Raw genomic sequence first — 21,618 nt, forward strand, 5'->3', positions numbered from 1 at the left:
CATGGTCTAGCGCATCCTATCTCAGCAGGCTTGAAGAAAAGTGTCGTCACTCCCTTGAGTGCATGCACAAAGTGTTGGCTTCGTATCGCACATCCACACATGCTGCAGTAAATAAAGGATTCAGACAGTTCTTTCCAATTGGATTTAAAATAGAGATTCGTAGTTTTATAATTCCTTTACAAAGCACAACTAATTGAGAACCATAATGACATAAAAACATGCCTGAAACAAGCTTGAACATTTCAGTGACCTACAGTACAATGATCGGATTGTGTATCAAGAAAACTAAACATAACTCTTTAAGAAGGAATTTTATTACTGCGAAAGACATGAAATAATAATAAAATAAAACAATAAAATAGCCACAATGCCTGTCTGCACCTTCATGCTAATTTTCCAACATTATCCTCTCTCTTTACTTTAAGCACAGTTGGGTTTCTGCCTCCAGGCTGACGCCTACACAAGGGAAGTCTGCGTTATTCCCGACTTCCTTCAGCGCTCTTCCTGGAAACACAGCCCATCTGCTAGGGGGAATGTTTTTGACTTTAGTTTCTTCTAGCGCTGCTGAAAGATGAGGTTGCGAAGGCTGGTCCTGAGTCAGCTGTGCGAGTGGTCAAACTGCAGCTTCCTGAACAGCTGGTCACGGGCTACTGTTACTTCCCTTAAAACTCACAGTAGTTTGAAAAGTTGTCTAAAGTTGTTACGGACTTGTAGTAAAGACATAGCACTTACAATATGGAAAAACATCAGTAGTTCTGACAAAGAGATATATGCTAGGCATGAGGTGTTAGTTTGAGATGAAGCATTTACAGTCAACACCAAAACTGCTAACCTTAATTAGGGAATAATTATTTTCAGAATTGATTCATTAATAGCCTTGAACACAGATTCCTACAGCAACATTCCAAATCCTTGTGCCCAAAAGTGTGCAGGAAAAGGGGTTCCTCGTCATATTAAAAGGTGGGGTCCACGATGTTTCAGAAATGCTTCAGAAAACTGAGTCGGGCCAACAAACAAAACAAACGTGTAGCCATTGAGCAGAAAGGGGCGACGGAGAGGGAGTGCTCAGTGCACATGTGTGACATTAGCAGAAAGCGTTTGAAACATTGACATGGCGGATACCTGCCGTTACCTCTGCCACAGATTCTAGGTGTCGAATGTCGTCTTCCGCGTGAAACGGAGCTAAACCTTTCAAGGTACAACACACAGTACTACAAAAACACATTTGTATTACCATAGCAGGGTTTCCCGCAACACTTTGCAGTTCGGGGGGCCCGCCTAAGCTGGGAAACCCTACCGCCTTAACTAGGTCGTCCAAAAAAAAAAATAATAAATTTCGCTGCACATAAGGCCGTTAAGTGCATCTCGGAGAATAGCGCGGACACGCTTCACACCGCGAGCGGGCACGCCCGCCACACGGGCGAAATGAGAGAAAGACGTGTTCCGTCACTGTCTGGATGATAACTAGCCAGTTGATAAAACGCGTGTCCGTGAGAACTGTAAGTGGACTTATGTTTTGGGTTTATTTAATTTAATTTATTTTGGGTTATTGTATTAGTCTATAGTTCTTGCAAATTTAAAGTAAGTTAGCTGGTGATTTTGTTGTTTGAGTTCTTCACCTGCTACATAGGTTGCACGTGCCTGTTTTTAATAATTGTTAAACGTAGTACAGAGTCTGTGGTCTATCTCACAAAGAAGCCCCGCCACCCACCCCACCCCCGCCCAACCCTACCACCTTAACTAACAAATTTTCTGCAGGAAACCCTGCACAGTATTACTAATTGAGTTCATTTATTGATAAAAATATCCCCTCGGCCAGCTGCCCCAGCAGGTTCCGCCATAATAGTTGCCTGGGTTGTGCATGTATGTGTGGGGCGGAGCTAAAACAGAGGTGACACCCGTTTGGGTTTGGGGCGTGTTTGTTTTGGTGATTTCAAATGTCAACATCGGCTTTCAAACAATGTACACCCCACCTTTAATGCCATTCCTTTAAAACGAGATGATTAACCGGGACATTTACATTTATGGCATTTGGCAGATGTACATCTTCATCTCCATTTCTTAACTTCTTGCTCAAGGACCCAGCAGTAGACGCTTGGTGGACCTGTGGTTCGATGCCTTGCCCATATGAGGGATGTGGTAGCTCAGTGGTTAACAATTTGTCTACATCAGACATCCTTGTCAACACCAGAAGGAGAGAAAAAAAAACCCTTGTGTCTACAGAACCCCAAGCAGCAAAGGTTGTGGTTAGATACAACAGGAACTTTGACATGGTTAGATGAGGCAACAACTAGAATTTATAACTAGGTTGAGACAAACTCTGAAGTATGTGTATGATGATGTGGAGTTGTGCAGAACCGGATTAAGGGCAGAATAATCTGGACTCGTGGCTAAACGCCAACGAATTGCACCGAGGGGCCAAGAAAGGGGATGAACTCTAAGTGTGGATGTACATCTCTTCTCCTGAAAATAACCTTAGCACAAGAATAGAAATAGCTAAATCACACAATACGAGCCTGAGAGAAGTGTTTTGATGAAGATGAGTGAAAAGTCTCTCTTTTTTAAGTTCAGTACATAATACATCCTCTCGAATTGTGGATTGTAGGAAGAAAACGTATAAAGCACTGAAAGAGGAACTTCTAGGGGTTCAAACAGAGCAACAACGCCCCCATGTGCCCATTGTTAGTAAACCAATAAGTAAGCAAGTTACACTAGCAAACGTATGTAGACGCTGGACTACTATTAATAAAATGTTGCTGATCATCCATTCTTCTGTGAAGGTTTTCCACTAGATGTTGGATTGTGTCTGTGTGGATTTGTGTTCATTCAGCTATAAGATCATTAGTGAGATCAGACACTGTTCAGCTCTGGGGTTCAGTCGGTGTTCCAGTTCATCACAAAGGTGTTCAGTGGTGTTGAGTCAGAGTCAGGGCTCTGTGCAGGACACTCGACGACTTCTACTCCAACATTAACACACCATGTCTTTATGTCTAGACCTTTATGGAGTGAAATAAACCAGAGTTATTTTTGCCCTCCAGTTTATTGGTAACAATTTTACAGACCGTGTGACTCCTCATGTGCGCAGCCAGAGGATAGTCGACCCATAACACGGCTTTAACGTAGTGACAGGTTTCGCTCCGTTCATCCTTTTCAATTGAATGCACACATCTCTGAGATCCTCTGTTTCTAATAAACAATTGAAGAGCATGATCTTTGAGTATCTTTGTGTAGTTTTTTGGACCTCAGTAAATCAGTGTTCTCCTAGGGGACCTTTAGGGGGGGGATGAGAGATATACGGTGTTTGTCCGTTCAGCGATGTGGAGGAAATATCTGTTGCTTGACCTTTCTGCCCACTAGCACAGGGCGACGACGATCACGTGGATTTGCCATGTGTGTCCTTCTCAATGCGGTGGTGCTACTGCCACCTGGTGAACCAGGAGTGAAAGCATTTTCCACCAGGAACATTAGGTACAAGAGACGTGGGTCTAAATTCTTTTAAAGCTCAGTCAAAAATTGTGTATTGGTGTGAGTCAATATATGACATTAAGGTCATTTTCCTTTCAGACTGTTATTCACCTCACAGCCCTATAGTTACTGTAACATTCTTTTTTTAATACTTCTCTCTATGACTATTATACAGTTATATGTGGTGATTTGTTGTGCAATGGTTAAAAAAACAAACCTTTTTTATATATAAAAACTAAATAAATTGAAAAATGAACTAGAAGAAAAGCAATATTGCAAACAAAATGTACTACGGGTTTAAAGGTGATTGCAGATAAAAAACAAGCAAAAATGACACACCGCTTATGTTAAAACCGCTTTCTGCTAATGTCACACACGCGCACTGAACACTCTCTCCGCCCATTTTGACAAGACACGCCCCTTATGCTCATTGGCTACACGTTAGTTTTGTTTTTGTTTTGTTTGGCGGCCCAACGCAGTTTTCTGAAGCATTTCTCAAACATCGGAGACCCCACCTTTAAATGCATAACTTCGCCTCAAAACTTTATTGAATAAAGACCTGGAAAAGCCGGCACAAGCTCTGCATCAGCGTCTGCGTTGCATCAGCATTCATTTACTGTTTGGACACCAATAGAGCTTGACGTCATCTACATATGGAACCAAAATTGGCTAAAACACCCAAGACTTGTAGATCAGAGCAGCATGGAGAGCACTGCGCCAGATGGAGTTCTGCTGTTCCCCAATATCAAAACTCAATCGTATACATCACAGCCATCGTATGGCTTAAATAATCTATTTTAGAAGAGTAAATAGAGTGAATACAACCCAGATATCTGTTCCGTAATTAAAGTCAAATGTCATAACTACAAACATTCCATGCTTCTCTTAATTCAGTGAAATAACAGTGAAAGAAAATTAACATCAAGACGCTTTAGTTTTTTAGCGAGTATAGTTTAAAATCCTTTCAGGAGATTCCAACTCAAATTGATGCTCGTTTTCATGTAGCTAAACATCCAGGTCCCGTCTTCGTGCTTTCGGAGTCTGATGGGATGCAAAAACATCAGTCTGTATGTTATGTCAATTTAAGAAGGTTTTCACACTTTCCTAAGATTTTTCCAAACAAGAATTCGGCACATTTGCTAAACTATAACCGAGCCCTAGTCCTCTTCTATACAGGGGTCTGGAGCTCACCTCCACTGAACTCCACTATGGTGCGGTTTAAATCAGATGCACACAACAAGGTGAGTAAACAAGACTCACTAAGGGTCAACTCGTTATGTTACGTCTAACATCTAAAAAGCGCAGTTCTTCACCACTTGTATAACGTGCGGTCACCAAGGACACAAAAATAAATAAGAAAAGAAACAAGAATAGGATGAAGGACCAGTCCTGGATGTCACACTGACCAGACCTCCAACTGTGTCTCAAATATTTACGAATTCCTCTTGGAGTCATAAGACACCTCCAAGTGTTCCATCTGTAAGATCCAAAAGATATTAGCCTTTATGTTCAAGATTACTAGTTCAAAGATGCAAAATAATTGCTCTTGGTCTCAGGTGGTGGTGAGATAAGATTTATTCTACTCAGATTTCCATGTTCTTACCTCATACTGAAAGATGGCCTCACGCATCAGCTCAGGAAGCATCTTCATGGCCAGATCCTTACTGCCTCCATCACAGACATGATGAAGAACCAGTGTTTCATCCTCCCGGAAACGGCCATGTCTCGCCATGGAGCGCATGGCCACCTCAAACTTGCTCTGCATCGTCCGACTTGTGTTAACCTTGGTGAACATCATGAGAGCATGGTAACTCTGTCTTCTTCCTGAAGAGCTGATGTCCACAGACAGGTCAGCGTCATTGCGGTTGGAGTTGTGACTCGCCTGAGTCTCCTTCATTCGCTTAGTGGTGGTGGAGAAGTTCTGTTTTTCTGAACCTAAATAGTAAAAAGCCATCACTGCCAGGGCTGCAGCAAGGAGCAGAGCAAGCTGATGAGGTCTGAAGGTACCAATTCTCGCCATGGTGAGTGAAAGCACACGCAACACGCCCATGGCTCCAAAGTATAGAGTGGAATCTGTATAAGGAGGAACAGAGAGGTCATAAAGATCACACAGCACCATGAACAACAGCATCATAAAGACTATAAGGCATCATAAAAACTATAAGGCATCATAAACAAACACTAGTAGGCATCATAAACACTAGTAGGCACCACGAACACTATAAGGCATCATGAACACTATAAGGCATCATAAACAACTGTGTACAAGCAGCACGTGACACCTGTTTAACACTTCAGATTAAACACTAAACATAATCTACATTATGCTGTGTTCGTTATTTAACAATTCTATAGCACTTACCGTTCAGTAACACGCTCTGAACCATAAACAGCTGTAATAACGTGGCGTTAGGCACGAGTTACGAGTTAAGTTACCCTCATGTGAAATGTGCACGCATTAATAAAGGTTATCTCGAGCCGATGTGAGTCTCACGTTAGGTTTGAACCCAAATAGCAGCCTACTCCCTTCAGACGCATGCTACGTAGTGTACACAATAACAGTGTCTAGGGTTCTACACCTAGTGAACTTCACTGTGGAACAATAACATGTGAAGCCGGAGATCTCAAGAATAAAAGCGTAAACTCCGTCTGTTCTGTTGTCTGTTCATATGTGAAAAAATGTCAAAATATAAATTAATCGTTTCTTGATATTTAAAAAAATGTTTAAATACCGTATTTTGAAACTACGCACCATAAATACTACATTTTACAGATGTAAAGTTTATATATTTCAATATATAACAATATATAATTTATATAAAGCGTTTTTATATATACCGATCATTTTATATATATATATATATATATATATATATATATATATATATATATATATATATATATATATATATAGGGCAGTACGTTGGAACGAATGCGTCACTGAGCCGCCATCTTGGTACGGGGGACCCCCTCCTCTTAATGCATTAGCGTCAATGTAGGCAAAGATATAGAATCACCATAAATCGTCATGAATGCTATTTTCTAGTTTTTTTTGGTCGTTCCAAAGATCAGACATGTGTTTATCATTAAGTCCAGAGAAAATTTAAGGTTTTGATATCAAGATAATCTTTTATATTGTGAAAATAGACTTTTTCACAATATAATGCATAGTGCTAGTAGGTGTAAGTTTATTACTTATATTCTTCCTCTTGAGTAAACTTCAACTGAACAATCACTACTTACCTTATAGCCTACTGCATGCGACACTGCTACAATGGTGTGACTATACATGTTCATTTAAACATTTAAATTGTATTGGTTTATTAAATATGATACACAAAGCAATTTGCAGGTGGAAGCAAATCACAAATTTGAGAGGAACATAATGTGAAAGTTAGATAGTTGAGGTGTCAAAGACTCTTCTTCTTTTTATTCTTTTCCCACAATATTTTTGCAACATTAAATAAGTAAAGTCACATAAACTAAAAAAAACCCCACAAAGTTTGACTTTGAGGCTGAACTGCCAACCTAACTGGTGACATCCTTCCAGGACTGTCAGCTGAGTTAATTATTTAAAAAAAAAAAAAGTGTTTAGTGTCCCGGCAAATTGTCCATGACTGATGTCTCTGTTTATCACTTGGGAATCTACAAGCAGATTCTGATTATTTTATTTAATGCCATGTCAGCAATCAAAAGCTATTTTCATGGCAAAAATTCAATTACAAAAACACAAATATCATATAAATACAATAAAAACAAAAATATAAACAGCAAGTCATATTATAATTTTTTTTATTAACATAAGATAAAAAAATCCAAAACCTTTTCAGACATAATCTCATTAAATGTGTCCTTAAGTGAAGGAATCTACAAACATTGTCTGTTTTCCTAACTGTCAAAAACTAATGGGTAACTAACATAGATTAGCTGCGGTCGTTAACCAAGGACTCAAACAAACCAACGGAACAAGAATTCCCTAACATTCAATATCATAAAACACATTCTCACTTGTGAAATGTAATCCTTTGCTGTCTGGTTTTTAGATTTCTTTCGTTTGAACAACCAAATGCAGCACAGAAGTCCGGCATCGTCCATGCATTTGAGGTAAAGGAGCACCGTACAAAGATGGCAGCGGTTTTGATGCATTTTTAGGGCCCCAATGCGACATCTAGTGTATATATCTATGACTCGATCCGTACAGCAACACGATCGGTTCCGCGCATGTGCGAAATGACGTCACTTCTTGTCATCGCCGACGGCAGTTTAGGATATTAATGCTATCCTTACCGTTGTCATAGCACTTTATTTGTCTTGTTATATAAGTCTTGTTATTTGCAACTATTATTTGTCTGAGTTTCAACATTTAATAATATTGCTCGTTTAATGTTTGTTTTGTGTGCAAGTTTGCTTACTCTAACTTGTTTTTATGGTATTGTCCTAAGCAATCACTAAAATAATATATAAAATTTGAAGGTTAATATGTGACACAAAATAAAACGTATGAGAAAATGTAGTGAAATTAAACTATAGTTTACATATGACAGGAAGTGACGTCATTTCGCACATGCTGCTGTACGGATCGAGTAGCAACAGCGACAGTTACCCTGAGTAAGATGGAGGATCACCTTCTGTTATTGATCTACAAAAATATAGCAAGGTTTAGTACATTTCAGTAACTGGGGCCTGTTTCAGAAAGCAGGTTAAGTGAAAACTCTGAGTATGTTAACCCTGAAATGAGGGAAACTCTGGGTTTTCCGTTTCAGAAAGGGAGGTATGTTAAACCCGAGAAAGCAGGTTAAGTTAAGCCTGTTTCTGAATGAAAACGTTTCTTTACGTTTCTTTGCAAATTGTAGTTTTGTGTAGAACATATTTCAAAAATTTCTTGACGCATTGTCTATAATGAACTCTGTCTATCTCTCACAGAACAACCTCCAAGACCCCAACCAGTCTGGCTTTAAAGCAGCTCATTCCACAGAGACAACCCTTTTGGATGTCTCTGAGAAACTACATGCTGCTAGATCAGCCAAACTGTCATCCGTCCTTATCCTCCTTGACCTTTCAGCAGCGTTTGATACGGTCAACTACAAGACTCTCTTATCCACCCTCAGGAGTCTTGGGATTTGCAGATCAGCTTGGAAATGGTTTGCTTCCTACCTGGAAGGACGCTCATATCAGGTAACATGGAGGGGAGTGACATCTGCTCCATGCAGACTCTCCACTGGCGTCCCACAGGGCTCAGTACTTGGTCCTCTTCTTTTCTCCCTGTATACTCACTCTCTTGGTGAAGTTATTTCCTCACATGGGTTCTCTTACCACTGCTATGCTGATGATACACAACTTATCTTCTCTTTCCCACCCTCAGATGCCACAGCTTCTGACCAGATCTCAGCATGTCTGGCAGAAATTTCATCATATATGACTGCTCATCAGTTAAAGTTCAATCCTAGCAAAACTGAACTGCTGTTCATCCCAGGTGATTCATCCCCAGGTCATGATCTTGCTATATCCTTGCAAGATCTGATCTCCCCTTCAGCCACAGCTCGCAACCTTGGGGTAACCATGGACAATCAACTGTCCTTTTCCTCTCATGTTGCTAATGTGACTCGCTCATGTCGGTTTCTTCTCTTCAACATTAGAACTATTCGGCCATTTCTGTCCACACAGGCTGCTCAGGTACTTGTTCAGTCTCTTGTCATTTCTAGACTGGATTACTGCAATGCACTGCTGGCAGGTCTACCTATGAACGCAATCAGTCCTCTACAAATGATCCAAAATGCAGCTGCCCGGCTTGTTTTCAACCTGCCAAAGTTCTCGCATACCACCCCGTTGCTGCGATCCCTCCACTGGCTTCCGGTAGCTGCATACATCAGATTCAAAACACTGATGCTGGCCTACAAAGCCAAAAATGGACCAGCTCCATCTTACCTCAAAGCCCTCATCACTCCTCGCACTGCACCCCGCACCCTCCAATCTACCAGCACTGCTCGACTGGTTCCACCATCTCTCAGGGTAAGAGGCAAGTATACTACAAGACTCTTCTCTGTACTGGCACCAAGGTGGTGGAATGAACTTTCCCTAGAAGTCCGGACAGCTGGCTATTCACTGGCTATTTTCAAGCGGCGGTTGAAGACCTACTTATTCAGGAAACACTTCAACTAGCACTTCTTTCCTTATCTTTTGCATTTAAAAAAAACAAAAAACAAAAAAAAACACCTTTGACACTTTTTCATTGTAACTTTGAACAAATGTTTTAAACTCATGGTATCTTAAGTATGTAACTTAGTGAGCCAGCATTAATGTATTCAATGCTAGAGATTTAAGCACTTATGTACGTTGCTCTGGATAAGGGCGTCTGCCAAATGCTGTAAATGTAAACATCGGGGATGCAGAATATATTAGTTATATAATATAACATAAGGCTACTGTTTGCAGAGCGGTCAGGAAAGTGTGCCACTCTGTAATAATTACTATCTCTAGAAAGTATTTATTTATTTAATATATTTTTAAAATACACCTTTTAAAATTTGATGTTAAAGAGAAATATTTTTTATACAGCAGTGTTGCTTTTTTTTTTTTAAAATACGTGTTCAAATTCTCCATATGCTTGCATAAGCACTTCCAGTTCTGCTGGTGAGAAATATGAAGACTTTTCTTTTGTCTGACGCTGTTGCCATGGTGACTCGTTATATCTGCGCTCCACTGATAATGGCTTTTTTTAGTTGTGCTGCACGCACTTAACTCATAGTCAGTCAATTTAGAGTTGATCAAACTATCTCTTTTCAGCTGTTCTGTAACCGAAAACTCAAGAGTTTCCCATCTCAGGATTTAAACTCAGAGTTGGTTGAACCACCTTTCTGAAACAGGCCCCTGGTTATTAACCCAAACACAACACACATTACAGCCACTGAATCCACCATGTTTTCTTACTGACTCTTTTGAGTTTACGTTCAGATATGAAATTGGCAAATATTGGGTGATTTGAATAAATCCAGATTTGTATTTATCCATAATGAGCAAGCCAGGGATGTAAAGGGAAAACACAACAACCCTGAGGACGGTATGAGGAAGAAACCTTGAGAAGAACCAGGGTTGAAAGGGAACCCATATCATCTGGATGACACCAGATTCGATGAGATTATACATAACTTCTTTTCTATAACTGAATACTATAAAGTCAAGCAGTGCTAAATATGTTAAAAGAGATTTGGGTTTGGGCTTCAGTAGTGTTTTCAGACATGGCTGGTGTTTGATGTTGATTTTGGGACAGGATTTATTGCAGATGCCCTTCTAATCTGCAGAGGAAGAAATAAATCCTGCCCTAAATAAAAGCCATAAATCCTGACCGGAGCCCTATATCCTTGCTGGGAACACGGGCCAATCCCGACATAAAAGTGCAGCGTGGACCTCGCGGACATGACCATGAACGCATGAGACCGATACGGTCCCCACTGGCTTTACTGTGTGGCTCAGGATGGAGGGCAGAGCCAGAGTGATCGTACTGCCGGAGTACAAAAGGGCTTAGAGGTGTCGGCCATTTATCTCTACCTAGAGTGTAGGCTGTGTACAGGCGAAGTATGTAAGGCGCAGCCCACTAGCCAGGCTTTAGGGGCCTTGCACGGCCTTAACCAGCTCGGTTGGGCATGGGCTCGTTGACAACAGGGTCCCCAGCAGGACGTCTCTCGTGGATACTTCCAATTTATTGCCATTTTTGTCCTTTCTGCACCGTGCCGGTAGTAACAGGAGGAGCGAAAAAACGTTTAAAGGTGGCGGTGCATGCTCTGCCATCACAATATCCACATATAGGTTATTATATAGGTCATAGGTCACTAACAGGTGGACCGCGGTCCGGGTCTGGACCCATAGATATATACACTAGATGTCGCATTGGGGCCCTAAAAATGCATCAAAACCGCTGCCATCTTTGTACGGTGCTCCTTTACCTCAAATGCATGGACGATGCCGGACTTCTGTGCTGCATTTGGTTGTTCAAACGAAAGAAATCTAAAAACCAGACAGCAAAGGATTACATTTCACAAGTGAGAATGTGTTTTATGATATTGAATGTTAGGGAATTCTTGTTCCGTTGGTTTGTTTGAGTCCTTGGTTAACGACCGCAGCTAATCTATGTTAGTTACCCATTAGTTTTTGACAGTTAGGAAAACAGACAATGTTTGTAGATTCCTTCACTTAAGGACACATTTAATGAGATTATGTCTGAAAAGGTTTTGGATTTTTTTATCTTATGTTAATAAAAAAAATTATAATATGACTTGCTGTTTATATTTTTGTTTTTATTGTATTTATATGATATTTGTGTTTTTGTAATTGAATTTTTGCCATGAAAATAGCTTTTGATTGCTGACATGGCATTAAATAAAATAATCAGAATCTGCTTGTAGATTCCCAAGTGATAAACAGAGACATCAGTCATGGACAATTTGCCGGGACACTAAACACTTTTTTTTTTTTTAAATAATTAACTCAGCTGACAGTCCTGGAAGGATGTCACCAGTTAGGTTGGCAGTTCAGCCTCAAAGTCAAACTTTGTGGGGTTTTTTTTAGTTTATGTGACTTTACTTATTTAATGTTGCAAAAATATTGTGGGAAAAGAATAAAAAGAAGAAGAGTCTTTGACACCTCAACTATCTAACTTTCACATTATGTTCCTCTCAAATTTGTGATTTGCTTCCACCTGCAAATTGCTTTGTGTATCATATTTAATAAACCAATACAATTTAAATGTTTAAATGAACATGTATAGTCACACCATTGTAGCAGTGTCGCATGCAGTAGGCTATAAGGTAAGTAGTGATTGTTCAGTTGAAGTTTACTCAAGAGGAAGAATATAAGTAATAAACTTACACCTACTAGCACTATGCATTATATTGTGAAAAAGTCTATTTTCACAATATAAAAGATTATCTTGATATCAAAACCTTAAATTTTCTCTGGACTTAATGATAAACACATGTCTGATCTTTGGAACGACCAAAAAAAACTAGAAAATAGCATTCATGACGATTTATGGTGATTCTATATCTTTGCCTACATTGACGCTAATGCATTAAGAGGAGGGGGTCCCCCGTACCAAGATGGCGGCTCAGTTGACGCATTCGTTCCAACGTACTGCCCTATACAAGGCGACATCTAGTGTATATATCTATGGTCCGGACCCAGAAGCTGCCCATTACGGACCCGGACCTACAGCCAAAACAAAAGGTTATGATGTAAAACCTGACGGGGCGCTTCTAATTTAAGCGGTGCAGCTTTTGCAATATTTACGGTAGTGGAAAAGCACAGACCAATTGCATGCGAGTTAAGCCATCCCACGTGATACCACTTAGCCAATCAAAAGGAAACAGACGAGTGAGACGGAGAAAGGGAGAATAAAGAACAAATGGCGCTCTCCAAAAGAAGAAAAGTGGACAGCGAAAATAGAGCATTTAATCCAGAATAGACAGATTAATTTCTGTTCACACTTCACACTAAAACAGTGTGTCTCATATTAAAAGTGGCAATGTGAAACACCATTATGAGACAAAACATAAAGGTTTTGAACAAAAATATCCGCTCAAATCTGAAGACAGCGTCCCTAAGACAGCTTTCCCAGGTCTGACGAAAGTAGCCCTATACATCCTGACCATGTTTGGCTCTACATACAACTGCGAGTCTACAATAAACATAATCAAAACTAAATATTTCAGGGTCACTAATGAGCACCTCCACATGTGTACTGTATGCGAGCGGCCCTGACTCCATTCAAGCCCAGGTTTAACATCCTTCCAAGCCAAGCTAGAGCTCAGTTCTCTCACTGAGATATAAAAGGGAAAGTTAAACACTTTATTTAAACATGCACAATTTTCACATTTTATTTATTTTCTCTTATTTTGAAATGTAGCCCTACTTTTATTTATTTAATAAGAGAACGTTATACATGTCTACAATCATACATATGTTAAGTTCTATGTTACGTGACAATAAATATTGTCAAAAGGTTTTTGACTTGTACTGAATTTATTTGATTTGACAGTCAGGTATTGATTGCTTGCAGATGTTGAAACAACTACTAGGCTACTTAAATATATATCACACTAACTAGTTAGACATTATGATCTTACGGAGGTCCTCTTACTGGACCTCTTTAAATTTTAGTTGAATACCGCTGATATAGGTTATAAAACCTTTCTAATTCGCTGAAAACCTTTGTGCTTTTTAATGATAAATTTTTAATGAGCGTTTTAATGACAAAACTGAATACCAATTAAAAAAAAAAACAAGTTTATTTCTCAGTATATCCATATGATTATTTCTTCAACTTTTCATAGGAACTGTGCTCTAGACATTTCAAAGAACTTATCAGTAAAAGTTCAACTAATAAAGTCGATTACTATAAACACTAAAATACATCTTAAACACGCAAAAATATGAATTTATTTAATGAGCTTAAAGCTGAAATAAATGAATTATAAATCAAATTATATCGCAAACAATTCCTACTGTATATTATTAACCCAACAGAAAAATTAGTGATTTTATGTGATGTATGCTTACAAAGGTGTGTCTCTATTATCTATTTTATATGGCAGTTCCTAGCCTTCAAAGAGCCTTTAAAATCATATTAATAATTAGTTAATAATATGTAAACAGTATGCACTGAACAAGATACGCAAGTTACTGCTTTGCACTTAAGCATTAAATTGTTGCACATGTTGTACAATGTAACCAAAGCACTTGAACGGGAATTATATCTTCTATGTAACCAAAGCACTTGAACGGGAATTATATCTTCTATCATATAGAACTGTGGTTCATTAAAAACAGTAAACCAACAAGGTGTTTGTTTATGCAGCTTCTCCTAAAGATCATACTGTACCTTACCAAAACCATAGCAAAGCATGACACCGAATGCCAAATGTAAGCCACCTTTGCCAACGCCACATGAATCCGTGAGATAAATATCACCCTATAATCACTCTATATGTTTGCTCTTGTTTAGTCAAGGTCTTCTGTGCAGTTTGTACGTCCCTTAGATGACCTCGCTAGCCCTTTATTCACGATGCTAGAGTGGCGTTTTAGGCGCCGATATGTGTTTCTGTTCTTGACCAGAATCTGTAATAAAAAAGTAACATATTTGGGACAATATACATATACATACAGACGCTTGCCTTAATATAAAGCCAAGGACTTACATTCTGATATGACATTATGTGACCTCATCTGCTCAGTGAACGTCATGTTCAAAAACTGATGTTTTAGCCAGGTTGCTCGATCTTCTTCAAACATTTTCTTCTAGAAAAGAAAACCATCCAAGCTTATATATTTTAACACTTTACATTTTACAATATGTAAAAAAAAAATGAATCCGAAACAATTCTTGAAAAGTTACCCAATATAAAACTACAAACAATAAACCACACACGGTACATGCAAAGCTTTATCGTTCCCTTACTAATGCATAGTGGAAGTAAAAGGACGTCTAAATCTGTAGAAAAAGCACATGTTTAGGTTTTAGGAGTTGAACCAGAAAGGTTATCTGACCAACACCTTCATGGATTCATATCAGTACCTAAGTCAAGTTCTAGAGACATGTCAATATCTAGTAATCCAAGCTAAGGATGCACCTGAGCTCATTCATACTGCACTAGCTGAAGGTCTGAATAGTAAATAGCATATTTTAGTTTTTGTTTTAATTTAAAATTTAATTGAATTGAATTTAATTGTTTTCCCTATAATTAAGTACCTTGTGCAATTGTCAGTGTAGTCTGTAAATACATAATGATGACTGAGGTCTAAATCTCAGTGTTAAAACTATTGATATTCCTCAAATGAACTAACCTCATGCCCCAATCTGATAGCTGCCTCTGTGAAACTCCTCCTTTCCATTTCAAAGTTCTTCCTCTGCTCCTCGAAAGTCCTCCATTCCTCTTTCAAGCGCTCCTTCTCTTCTAACATGTAGCAGTCGTTCAGGACGGCTGCAGTCTCTTCATCACACTGAGTATTTAGCTGTTGCTATTGATTACATAAGCACGCAGAAGTTAAAGATGAATTTAATTTCCCTATCTATTAAAGGTGGGGTCTACGTTGTTTGAAATCACCAAAACAAACACGCCCCTAACCCAAATGGGTCCCACCCCTGTATTGATAGCTCCGCCCTCACATACATACGTAACCCAGGCAACTAATGGAAAGAAATGTGTCTTTATCATAGCTGAAGGAAGAACAATACGATTGCAGATAAACAAACAAGCAAAAATGACACAGAAGCATAATCATGCAAAGGACGGCATATATTAGTTCTGTGAAACAAAGCAAAACCAACGTTACTCACCTATCAAGAAGGAAAAAAGCGAACTCGGCGTCTTAAGTAATGTTGGCCGCATATTCACAGATTGGAGTTTCCCGAGTCAATAACTCCTGAGCTAAACGCTGTTACTAGCAAAACGCGGTTGTAGCTGCCTCTCTACAATACTACGATAGAAAAGAGGTGTTATTTGTGTAGTGACAGCGTTTAGCTCAGGAGTTATTGACTCGGGAAACTCCAATCTGTGAATATGCGCCAACTTCCTGCTCCTTCAGTTCTCTCCAGCGCTGGAAAGCTGATCCTATATTAACACGGGTCCTACTTCTTGCCTTATCGTAAGCCTTTCATCGCTTTCTTTCTTTGTTTTTATCCCCCATGTCAATGCTAAAACCGCTTTCTACTAATGTCACATGCGCACAAGCATTTATCAAACAACGGAAACCCCACCTTTAAATGCATCATATGATGGTGTAGCTTTTCACCTGCAGGAGCTGCTGCTGAGTTTGAATAAAGTCCATGCATTGCTGGATCTCCATTTTGAGTTTCTCTGTTTCTTCCTGATGGACCTGTTTAGAAATCATCTCCTCACTGACCCCTTTTCCTAACTGCAAAACAAATGCTGCAAAACAAATGGTCCAGATATCAAAATGTGAATATTATTTTTATTATACAAACAGGTTCCAAATTAAAGGGAAATACAACAGAGTGTCTGCAAAAGGTGTTGAGCAGCCATGAACATCAGATCTTATGGCTTTACCATCGATTCTACAAGTCTGTGGAACTCTTTTGCTGTGGTACTGAGTGCATCAGTCCAATATCTCCCATAGGTGTCTGATTTGGTTAAGATCTTTTAATTGTGAAGGACCAAAGTATAAGATTTATCATATCCATACTCTTGAGGATGGGGTCATTCTCCTTCACCACAATGAAGCACACAATAATCAGGTGATGACTTGAAACAGGTGGATTTAATGTTGCATGGCTTATCAGTGAGGAAGTCGACTATATGGCCAAAGGCTTGAGGACATCTATCCATCACATCCATATGTGCTTGCTGAACATCCCATTCCACATTTATTTCCCTTTTGTTGTTATAATGTGCTCCACTTTCTGAGAAGGTTTTCCACTAGAAGTTGGATTGTGACTGTGTGGATTTCTGTTAATTCAGCTACAAGATCATTAGTGAGATCAGACTCTGATGTAAGTGTGAGGAGGTCTGGGGTTCCAGTTCATCACAAAGGTGTTCAGTGGTGTTGAGTCAGAGTCAGGGCTCTGTGCAGGACACTCAAGTTCTTCTACTCCAACATTAACAAACCATGTCTTCATGAAGCTCTGGGTTTTGTACACAGGGACATTGTCATGATGGAACAGGGTTTGTGTCTCTTAGTGTCTCTCCAGTGAAGGGAAACTGTTAAGATTGTCCATAAACCTTTGGCCATATAATATATGTTTTAGGTGTCTCAAGTATACCTTTATTATCAAGGCTTTCCATATGATGTTTCAGTTTTCTCCACTGTTGCCGAATGCTGTTGGTAAGCTTCTCACGAGCGTGCTCACATGACATCTCTAAAGTCCCATTAAAAGAAGTCTCTTCTTCATCAGCTAATTGCTAGGAATCCATAGTTATGAGAGACAACATGCCAAGAACAACAAATAAAAATGATTAAGCTAACACTGAATTTGACAGCCGATTGAATTTGGAGGATAATGCGTCTAATCGACTGACCTGATCTGTGAATTTCTCCTGTTTCTGAATGCGGTCCTTTGGACTTAACATGATCACCATTTCCTGTTTCATTTGCTGGAGCACTTTTTTCAACTCAAAATTTTCCAACATCAGCTCCCGCTGGCGTTTATCAAACTCGTTCAGAAGAGTCCTGCACACTTCACTTTCATGTCTGATTAGGAAAATGAATGACAAATGAACAGAAGAAAAGTAAAATCCATTTTGTCTGATATAAGGACAAGGATCATGTTTGTAAGCTGATGGTCAGGTTCAAGGTGCATTCGTTTAGGCCATCAGTTATACACTTATCTTGACTATATTTCTTTAAATGTCTGGTCAGGAATAATTTCTGAACTTATGTCGAGCTCTCAGAGGCACAATTCACATACCATGCTGACAGTTCTACCTGTTGGGGATGCGATCAAGTTCAAATACATTCAGCATAAAACTGAAAGCGCCTTGCCTCGAGCTAAAAATACAATATTACAGTAACACAGCTTGTTTTTTAGTCCAGCCATTTAAATACAAAGAAAAAACCAACCTTGTATCTGCTCTTCCAGTTTTCCTCAGACTGTCATCTGACCTCTCAAAATAATTCAACACCTCCATCCCTGATAGAGAGCAGAAACATACATGCATTAATGTTTCTTGTTTTTTCCCCTGATTGTAGGGTGTATCTGTATCTCTCTCTCTCTCTCTCTCTCTCTCTCTCTCTCTCATTTGAGGTCTATTCTACTCAACACAGGCACACACTCCTGGGACAGTTCACTGCCAGACCACCAGAGGGCGTGCTGTTTTTTTTTTTTTTTTTTTTTTTGCAATAGCCTGCTTTTTATATATACCAGCACTTTTTTACGTGTCATTGTTTTTTTTGTACGTGAACGGTGTGACACTATTATGTTTATCAGGTATCCGTTTAGTAGTCGTGTCTTCGTTAATTGTGTTTCATTTGATTTGTATTATGGCCAAGTCTTGTTGTTGGTTCAGTATTGTTTTAAGTCAATAAAGCAGTTCCTGGATCCTAATAATCGACATCCAGGTACGATCAGCCAGGGTCTCTTTTCCGTTCCAGCACACTTCTATATGCATACACAAAAATAAATAAAAAATAAAAGAGCACAGAATAACAACATAACATTTCCATACTCTGTTTCATGTCCTTCTTGTCTGTGAGTAACTGACTGAGGTGCTCTTTAAGCCTGTTGAACTCTCTTTCTTTCCTCTTCATGCTGTGGTTGTACTGTGTGGCACGGCTTGCGACGATGTTCCGAAGCTTCTGAACCTGTCGGACATTTATAACACCGTTACTAGGACATACAGCACTGTGCAAAAAGATTCAAAGTCTGTGGTAAAAAACAAAGATCACTTTTAGCCAAAAAATCTGACACCAAATATTGACTTTCTTTGACTCACTTATCCAGAGCAACTTACATTTTATCTCATTTTTATACAACTGAGCAATTGAGGGTTAAGGGCCTTGCTCAGGGGCCCAGCAGTGGCAGCTTGGTGGACGTAGGAATCAAACTCACAACCTTCCAATTGTTAGCCCAACACCTTAAACACTAGGCTAACACATCCCCTAGTTGAGTGCTGTTATTCAATTTATATTTTATGTAGAAAATACATAAAGTATTTTCTCTGTTTTCAAGGCAATTTTAGGAAATTTCTTACCACAAGACTTTTACACAGAACCGTACATCAAGAATTACTGTGAATTATTTAAAAGCAGGCCGTCTATGTATATTGGAAATACATAGAGCTGAAATGACTACTCTCCTATTCATAGCTAACTTCCTTACCTCCTTTTTTTCATTTTTCAAAGATCTTTGTAAAGCCTTTATATTCTTTTCTAACTGCTGTTCTCGTTGACATAATTTGCCGTTTTCTTTCACGGAAAGTTCGAGCTGGTCCTAGAAAAGGGAAGACGTACACGACAGAGATGACGTAACGGAGTTACACAGATGACTCGTGACCGAACATTTTAAAACTAAACTTTTCTTCCTATCTACAAAAAAGTTTAGACTTTAAAGCAGAGTCGCTTTAAAGCCACTTTAGACCTTAAGCCGTGTCGCTTCGTGTTCGTCCACATTTCCGACAGCAAAGTGATTAAGCTGCAGAAGATCATACAAGGTGTTAAGAGTCAAAATGATATCAAGTTCTTGATTACTATTTGAGTCGTAGAAGATCGACGGCAAACCCAGAGATAAAAGCTCCTGTGGATGTAAAAGATAGAATAGTTTAATAAAACATGAATCTACTGTATATGAATATTCATCTTTTTAATGTGTTTACTATACTCACCTTATCAATGTATTGCATGCACTCGGAGACATTTTCCTCTGTACAGAAGACACTGGAACGGCTGTAAGCTCTAAAAGGCAGAGGAGGTCTTATAGCTTGGCTGTATGGTCTCGCCGGAGGCATCGTGAGATTTATGTCTTCTGAACAAATAAGAATAAAAAAAAAAACAAGTTTAAATTATTGTTCTCTGTATTTTGTAAACAACAATCTAGAAGTGTGTCACATAATACTAAAGGTTTAAAACTTTTTTAAGAATTATATATATTTAAATGTACCTTTTTATCCTTTATTATAATAAATCCTTTATTATAATCATGATAAAGGGATGTAGGTGAAGGCAACCCATGTGACAACCTTTAATTGAGGTTAGGAGACACAGCCGTGTTTTAAATAGCACTTCAAGATTATTTTTAGTCTTGTCATGGTCATGAGACTGACTGGCTATGCAGAAGAAAAATGCTGATGTTCTTATAGAAACTGTATAAAATCGCATTAAATCCATAACAGTCATTACGATAACGTACACTCTTCGTTCACTTTATTAAGAATATGTACAAATGAACGTTCATGCAGAATGTCTAATCATGTGGCAGTCACACGGTGTATAATATCATGTACCTACAAGGCCAAGATTCACCCACACTGGGAAAATATCCAGGTGATTTTTTTTTTGTGATGAGTCTGTTGCCATGATAGATGGGAGATTCCTGTTCCTGGTTGAAAAAAGTCAAACCTGACATGGTCTTCGGCTGTTGTAGCTCATCCACCTCAAGCACTGAAGTTTTGTGCAAGCTGAGATTTTTTTTAACATCTTAACAAGCCAATTCCCCCCACAGAGTTTTTTTTTCCTTTTATCTAAAGATAAGCAGTTTCTGAAACACTCAGACAAGCTCATCTGGCACTGGCAACCATGCCATAGTTAACAGAAGTCACATTTTTCTTCATTTTGATGTTTGACGTGAACACTGTCCGAAGCTCTTGACCTACAGACGTACACCACGTCACACGATCAGTTTATACCCTAACTACATGAACCATCACATGTACAGATGTTCCTATTAAAATGGATGGTGAGTGTTTACGTTAATGTGCCATAATTAAACAACATAACACACATACATAGTACTGTATTTATAAGAATATTCTATCATTATATTACCAAACAATGAATCTGTTATTGTCTCAGGCTTCAGTGTACCAAAGTTCATCCACATTAATCCAAGACACAATAATTAAGTGATGGTGGTGTTAATGCTCTGTCAAGCACAAAAAAGAGATAGGTTAAAAACAAGCACAGCATTTAAAGAGTCAGTTACAAGAAGACATGTATAGCACAATCTGATCTGGAAGAAGTCAGCACAGCATTTTTTACAGATTAAACGAGCGGCGCAAAAATGAAAATGCGCAAAAAACCCGCCGTTAATCCACACGAATATGTGAGATGTGCGTGTTCATCCCTAAAAATCAGGTCAAGGAGAACATGGAAACGAGACCAGTTTCTGCGACATAGCCTACAAACCTCTAAAAACAGAACATTTACAGCTTATTATTATTTAAACACTAACTGTAGGCTACGTGTTGATGTAATCAAGGATCATGCGCAATTTGACCAAACAGTCTATGGTCGTATATGAATTATGATGCATTCACATACTTCTTGTTTTTTTCAGCAACGGAGAACCACAGCATGATCCACCACCCTGGAGCAGACGACAGGGACGGAGATTTCACACGCAGTCTGCAGAAAAGCAGGAAAAACACCGACGCATTTACGCATATACTGTAGACTTCAACAGCTGATGGACGGAGAATCAACTGCGCTGTA

At 39.0% G+C, this 21,618-nt stretch overlaps 2 protein-coding genes across 4 annotated transcripts in view; both read right to left on the reverse strand.

The window, feature by feature from the left end:
* The window catches only part of xxylt1 (xyloside xylosyltransferase 1), a 45,331-nt gene extending 39,346 nt beyond the window's left edge, over positions 1 to 5,985 (reverse strand). The window contains exons 1-2 of the mRNA XM_060876343.1: positions 5,828 to 5,985; positions 5,069 to 5,538 (exon numbers count right to left, since the gene is read on the reverse strand). Of these exons, the coding sequence (XP_060732326.1) occupies positions 5,069 to 5,538; positions 5,828 to 5,852 (495 nt within the window). The 5' untranslated portion in view covers positions 5,853 to 5,985. The remainder of the gene's footprint in view (positions 1 to 5,068; positions 5,539 to 5,827) is intronic.
* Positions 5,986 to 13,726: 7,741 nt separating this feature from the next.
* Positions 13,727 to 21,593, reverse strand: LOC132841622 (afadin- and alpha-actinin-binding protein-like). 3 transcript variants are annotated; one of them, XM_060864046.1, is made up of 13 exons: positions 21,448 to 21,593; positions 20,953 to 21,049; positions 19,794 to 19,930; positions 19,550 to 19,705; positions 19,292 to 19,402; positions 18,639 to 18,774; positions 18,034 to 18,103; positions 17,493 to 17,664; positions 17,237 to 17,375; positions 16,249 to 16,385; positions 15,301 to 15,474; positions 14,655 to 14,754; positions 13,727 to 14,574 (listed from the first exon to the last, which is right to left on the reverse strand). In XM_060864046.1, the coding sequence occupies exons 2-13, from the start codon at positions 21,005 to 21,007 to the stop codon at positions 14,525 to 14,527; spliced, it is 1,437 nt and encodes a 478-aa protein (XP_060720029.1). In that variant the 5' UTR covers positions 21,008 to 21,049; positions 21,448 to 21,593; the 3' UTR covers positions 13,727 to 14,524. The 3 variants fall into 3 exon arrangements, with proteins under 3 accessions (XP_060720029.1, XP_060720011.1, XP_060720019.1); XM_060864028.1 differs by having other exon boundaries at positions 19,794 to 19,933; XM_060864036.1 differs by lacking the exon at positions 21,448 to 21,593 and having other exon boundaries at positions 19,794 to 19,933; positions 20,953 to 21,113.
* Between the last annotated feature and the right edge of the window lie 25 nt (positions 21,594 to 21,618).

Source organism: Tachysurus vachellii, chromosome 1 (assembly GCF_030014155.1).
Source record: "Tachysurus vachellii isolate PV-2020 chromosome 1, HZAU_Pvac_v1, whole genome shotgun sequence".
Classification (NCBI taxonomy): domain Eukaryota; kingdom Metazoa; phylum Chordata; class Actinopteri; order Siluriformes; family Bagridae; genus Tachysurus; species Tachysurus vachellii.